The sequence below is a fragment of the Homarus americanus genome, unplaced genomic scaffold, assembly GCF_018991925.1.
Source record: "Homarus americanus isolate GMGI-L3 unplaced genomic scaffold, GMGI_Hamer_2.0 scaffold31037, whole genome shotgun sequence".
NCBI classification, from domain to species: Eukaryota; Metazoa; Arthropoda; class Malacostraca; order Decapoda; family Nephropidae; genus Homarus; species Homarus americanus.
In genome coordinates, this window is record NW_024722227.1 from 24,610,902 (window position 1) to 24,616,901 (window position 6,000).

Genomic DNA, 6,000 nt, shown 5'->3' on the forward strand with positions numbered 1-6,000 from the left:
TTACCTATTTTCTTGATTATTATAAAGCTGTACTCGTAGTAGTAACTACTGATGTTTGTGCATGGTCGGGAAACACTGCTGAGTGGTGTTTGGGGATGGACATGCTGCTGGTGTGTAATGCTGGGGTGATGCATTAACCATTAGTATGCCAGTTGGATATCTCAGGGAAAGGAGGGGATCTTTTTTGTGTAATGGGGACACTATAGTAGAACACAGTTGTTAAAGCAGCTAGAGTGGAAGAGTGTCCATGATGCTCTTCAGAAATCTTGTGGTATACATGGAGAAAAACATCATCTTCAGGTAGGTACTGGTAGGGGTGTGTATGTAAGTAATGCTTGTGCACGGGTTAAGTGTTAGGTTTATGTACAATATTATGAAGCAACTCATACTTAGAACTATGAATTAGATTGAATTGTGCATAAACGTGAGGCGGATTGATATTATTTTTATCATGTGATCTTCTGATACAATTCATAAACCATCCAGTATGAAGAAAGAGGAATCTTAGTCTTTTTTAATTTGACAATGAAGTAAGCCTAAATTAAATTTATTTCTTCAGTTTCACCTTCTTTGGGGGTACCATACAAAATTTTAATTTGACCATGAGTTAAGAAAAAATGATTGAGTATTAATTTTTATGATTGAGTATTAATTTTCTGATCTTCCCTTGTGACTGTTGTAGTTATAAGCTACCCACACCATGTGGAGAGTGTAGATGTTCTGAATAAGACTGTGAAGTATCCATAAGTCGACTGAGTTTTAATTTTGTGGTCTTGCCTTCCCCAGACATTTGAGTTGTCTTGTTCTTGTTCCTTCGTGCAGTGTATGCTGTAGAACCCGTGGGTAAGAACCTTCAGAGGTGTCTCGAGGCGAAGCAGATGCTATGGCCAGACTCTCCAAGCTTCCTGAACACTGTGGCAGACTCCATTAGGTTACAGGCAGTAAGAATGAAAATAATTATTACTCGCTTAAGCTTTCCCGCATTGATATAAGAAATCCTTACTCCATAGCTAATTCAGACTTGATATAAATGAACTGTCATGATTATCAGTGTGCAGTATTGTCCTTTTAGTTGTTCTGATTGAATCTGTAAATTTGTATTTCTTTGCATGTACTGAATGGAGATAAATATTTATACAGTATTTTACTTTCCTCTTACTTGCGCTCACTTTCTTGTGGTCTTGCTTATCCACCCGAATTATGTTTTGTTTTTGTTTTATTCATTTCATTATTTGACTTGGATGGAATAAAACTTTAGCTACAGTTGCATTGTATACCACATTTATAAATTCTCTTATTTCTGTTGCACTTTCTCATTCATGAATGTATTGGTGGTCAAAGGTGACATATTTAACCAGGTAAGGGAGATGGATGTTGGCAAAGAACAATACTGGAAGATTGACAAACATTATGATACTCACCCACTATGATAACTGCAGGGTGTTTGGAAGAAATGGAACCAAATGGGTTAGGATTAGGAATTAAGAGAATTTGTTTATTTAAAGTTTTGAAAATTCTCTTCTTTCCCAGCCCCCACTCTTAACATCCCTTATTTCCTGTATGTTTACCTTGACACATCATATTTGTGTTCCATCTTAGATGCCTGGAATCAGAGACAACACAAACTTCCACTCAATTTCTGTCATTTGTCCTTTCTAGCTACTTTACCAGATGTGCTTCTTTAACCTCTTAATGGTTACTGACGTCAATTACACCATCCTTTGTCATACGCTAATTGATCAGTGACATACTTACAGATTGGTCACCTGGCATTTCCCATCATCTGTGACAATGCAAACTCCAGAGTCTTCACAGTTACTGATGACCAGATGATTGAAGGAATGAAACTTTCTTTTGAGCGCCTGAAGGTCAGTGAAGGAAGAAATTTATTTTTTTATTTTTACATGACTAGTTGATGTGATAATGAGGTTATCAATAGCAATGGTCGGCGACCCCCGAAAATTTTTATAAATAGAATCCGCCCTTGCGTGTGTTGTCAGCTGCAAAGTAGGACAAACATTCTGGTTCACTGGGGACAATGGAATTAAGTACAGATGTTGTTCAAAGTACAATGGGGAAGTCTAAAGAAAGGAGCCACTCGACATTGTTGTTATGGCCTTTGTAACAGGGATAGCAGGTATGCAGCCCGTGAACATATGCAAGGTGTGAGATGACTTTATAAATCAAAGTCATAACAATACAAACAGCAAGATATATTGTACTAATTTGTAGCCATTTTCACTGCACATTTTTCCTTACCTTTGCACTAATGCTGGCTTATTTCCTGTGACTGGCAAGCCTCTATATTCCAGCCATCTCTTCATCTGACATACAGAGTGTTGTGTAATGTCACCAGTGATCCCTCGGTTAACGAACGCCTCGGTTAACGAAATTTCGGTTAACGAACTGCCTTCCATAAGAATCTTCAATTCGGTTAACGAACAAAAATTCGGTTAACGAATTTCTTACGAACCGACCTCAACATGTTTTCGCTTGCACTGGCCGGGCAACCAGCTTTAGTATCAGTCCGCCAATACAGTAATCGGTTTTAGGGCTTAAATTCCTTACTATTTTAGTAAATATCAAGAAGTTTATACTATTCAATAATTTTAAAAGTTTAATATTAACTTTTTTTAGTCATTTTAACAATTATTGAACATAATTGAAGGCAAAGAAACTAGTTTCTGGCACGCCATCCAGCCTGTTAACACACCAGACAGGCGTTAGTCTCTTTCTGTTTTCATTGGAGGTAACATCTTGCTTGAGACTCTCTTCAACTAAACACTTTTTTTCTGTGTTTCCAAGCAAATTATTGGTCATTTTGAAATATATTTTACATATTGACAATATATAATGCAGTGCAGTGTTGATTTAAAGAAAATAATCTTGAAATACCAGGGCTGTGGAGTCGGAGTCGAGGAGTCGGAGGAAATTTCGGCTTGTGGAGTCGGAGTTGGAGTCGGTAAAATTGTCCAGACTCCGACTCCGACTGAAGCTATTCTGTTCCTAAGAACAAATATATGAACTCAGGCATATTCATTGCAGTGATTCCACTGATCCCACTAATTTTCTTAAATTATTAAAAGAATTTATTTCCATTTTATAAGCATTATTATGAATTTATTGTAGCAGGCACAGTATAGCACTATAATTTTGGACGATAGTCTCTTCTTTACCATTTGAAATTTTGAATTATATCAAATTTTGTTTCGTTGAAAACTGCACAGAGGCTCTCAGCTACAAAACAATTAGCTACAACCTGTTTTTGGTGAGATTAAGGCAAATTTAATTTAATAACTTAATCATGTAAGGTTTATCCATTTTCCTTAATAAGGTATTCATTTCTTTAATGTACATAAATATATAACTTTACTTTAAAAGGAATTGTAGGATCATCATTTAGATCCACATCAGATTATGAGCTTAAACAAAATTCATATGCTGAGATCGAACTTTTAGATATACATGTAAATGGTGTTTTCTAGTTAATATCTTGAATTCTTAATAAATTTATTTTTCTTTTGATTGAAACTTTGAAAGTCAAGCCTATCATCTTTTTGTAGTTCTTAAATATCGTCCAGATCATTAATAAAGCTGTAGCAGTATAGCCACGGTGTTTTACTTTTTACCTACGCAGGTTACAACATACAAATTACAATTAGGATGGTAGAAATAGTTGTTACAAATAGGCCAAGGAGTCGGAGTCGGAGTCGGAAGCATAAAAATTTGAGGAGTCGGAGTCGGAGTCGAAGGTTTTGTCTTCGACTCCACAGCCCTGTGAAATACACCAAGTGAACTAAAATTTTATGGGTGAAATGGTGCCATGGGGTGACTTCTCTTCCACCCCAATGCCTTCTCTTCTTCCTTCTCCTCCACCCCCATTCTAATTCCCATCATCATCATCATCATCATCCAGGAGCCTTCTATATACACACCTCAAAGTAAGTGAACTTTTCTACAATTTTTGTTGAATTTAGGAAATTTTCGGTGAGCTGGAACTAATTACCCAAAAACCCATTGAAACAATGGTTTCGGTTAACGAACTTTTCGGTTAACGAACAACCTGCTGGAACGGATTGAGTTCGTTACCCGAGGGACCACTGTATTTTATGAAAACTATGGCTACAAGAGGAAAATACTGTACACACAAAAGTTTTTTCCTTAACACTCCTTGCTGAAATGGGTTGTGTGTCTTATATGCCATAAAATACAGTAAATATATTCATCTACTGTAATATGTGAAATTAAGCCAATACATAAATTATTCAGCTATTTTAAGGTTTGCATAATCTTGTTTCACCAGACTTTGTGAGATTTTTAATTCTAATGCAAATTCTGTTAAGAGATTGAAGATTTTCTCATTTGTTAAAAAAATTTGTTTTTGCTTTCCACAGCAAGTTGTTGAGGCTGCTTCAGGAGCAGGAGTGTATGCTGCACTCAATTTAATAAATGACGTTCAACCAATGGCACGCAAGGTTGGGGTTATACTGTGTGGGGGCAATGTTGACTTAGAAAACCTTCCATGGATAGCAGCTACAACCTCTTATTAACCATAGTCATAATATATGCGATATGTAGGCAGTGTAGACTTAACTTATTTTATGAGCTCACAGTCTTGAGTCTGTGGTGCTTTTGTGATAGCATGGTGTGCAGTAATAAGTTTCTCACTCACCCACTTGTGTTCTTTTAGATCCTAACTTAGTAAGTCATACAGTGAGATTATTCATTGTTTTTTGATCAAATTCATTCCCCAGGCAGTGCTGAGCTCAGTCCAGTTAAAAGTAATAAATATGAGGCAGCTTCATCCCCCTGTGCAGTATTACAGTACCTGGTATACAGCTGGAAAATATATTGTATGTCAGCTGTTATACTCTGCCTACAGCTTCTGACTGCTTAAATAAACAAATTAATTGTAAGCTAATAATATAGACTTCATTTCAATCAGAAGGCTTTAGAATGTTACTCATTCTTAGTTTGTGTGTGTATGTGGGTAACATAACACCAGTGGAGGGAGAATTATTAGCCTTACCAACTCTGCTGCACCTTCACCATAGTTAAAACAGAAGTTAGAGCATAACATATCAAAAACAATAAACTTTTTGGGTTGAGATTGTTCATTTAGATGAAGGTAAGAACTGCAGTGGACAGTGGCTCCATTGCTCACTAAAATCTTAGTTAAAGCAGTATCAGTATACCTGTACTGTGCTGTACTGTACTGTATTGTACTGTACTGTACTGCTAAAATTATATGTTTGCTTTTTGGTAGTGAACCAAACAATAATTGTTTATCACCTGTATTGGTGCAACATTTATAATTTGTTTATACTGTATGTAATATTAGAACTACCACAGGATATTCCAATTCACTCACCAGTGTTTGCTCTACACTAAGGAATAACTGTACTGGATAAAGGTTGAAATTATTTCAATGTTTTGTTGTGTGGTCGTATTTGGTGATGAAGGTAACAAATAAGTTAAGCTACAGTACATGAAATGGCTGAGTACAGTACTAGCTCAGAGTCTGCCTGTGTCCCAGTCTAGTTGAAGAATACACAAACAACACAAAAATTGGCAAAACATTTTATTTTATTTTTTTTTTAACTTCAACAACACTGTAGAAGTTGAAACTGCAAGTAAGGTTTGTGAAGCAAAGCAATTCATGCATATCTTCATTACATATCATATGTCATCTGAGTATTGCAAAATTCTGATTGTATGAAACTGTACTCGCTAACATTATAGTAATTGTTCTGACTAAATTTTACTCAACGGTAAACGTTTCCAAACTGTATTTATGTAAATTCATTGTACCATATCTGTTTAAGTTAATGTGATCTTTGTTTGTTTTATATGTGTACTATTGCTCCCTGTGAGGCCATGTGTCTCAGTAGCAAAGGAACACAGTCTCATCATAACTTCACTCTCACTTAGTAGTTGGTTCACATTTGTCTCTATATTTTCTCTAAACCTTCCACCATGGTGCAGAATGAGTATTTTTTT

At 36.0% G+C, this 6,000-nt stretch overlaps 1 protein-coding gene across 1 annotated transcript in view; it reads left to right on the forward strand.

Moving 5' to 3' along the window:
• LOC121862652 (serine racemase-like) overlaps positions 1 to 4,671 on the forward strand; it is a 58,095-nt gene extending 53,424 nt beyond the window's left edge. Inside the window, exons 5-7 of the mRNA XM_042360973.1 lie at positions 823 to 941; positions 1,758 to 1,868; positions 4,395 to 4,671. Of these exons, the coding sequence (XP_042216907.1) occupies positions 823 to 941; positions 1,758 to 1,868; positions 4,395 to 4,550 (386 nt within the window). The 3' untranslated portion in view covers positions 4,551 to 4,671. The remainder of the gene's footprint in view (positions 1 to 822; positions 942 to 1,757; positions 1,869 to 4,394) is intronic.
• The last annotated feature ends 1,329 nt before the right edge of the window (positions 4,672 to 6,000 follow it).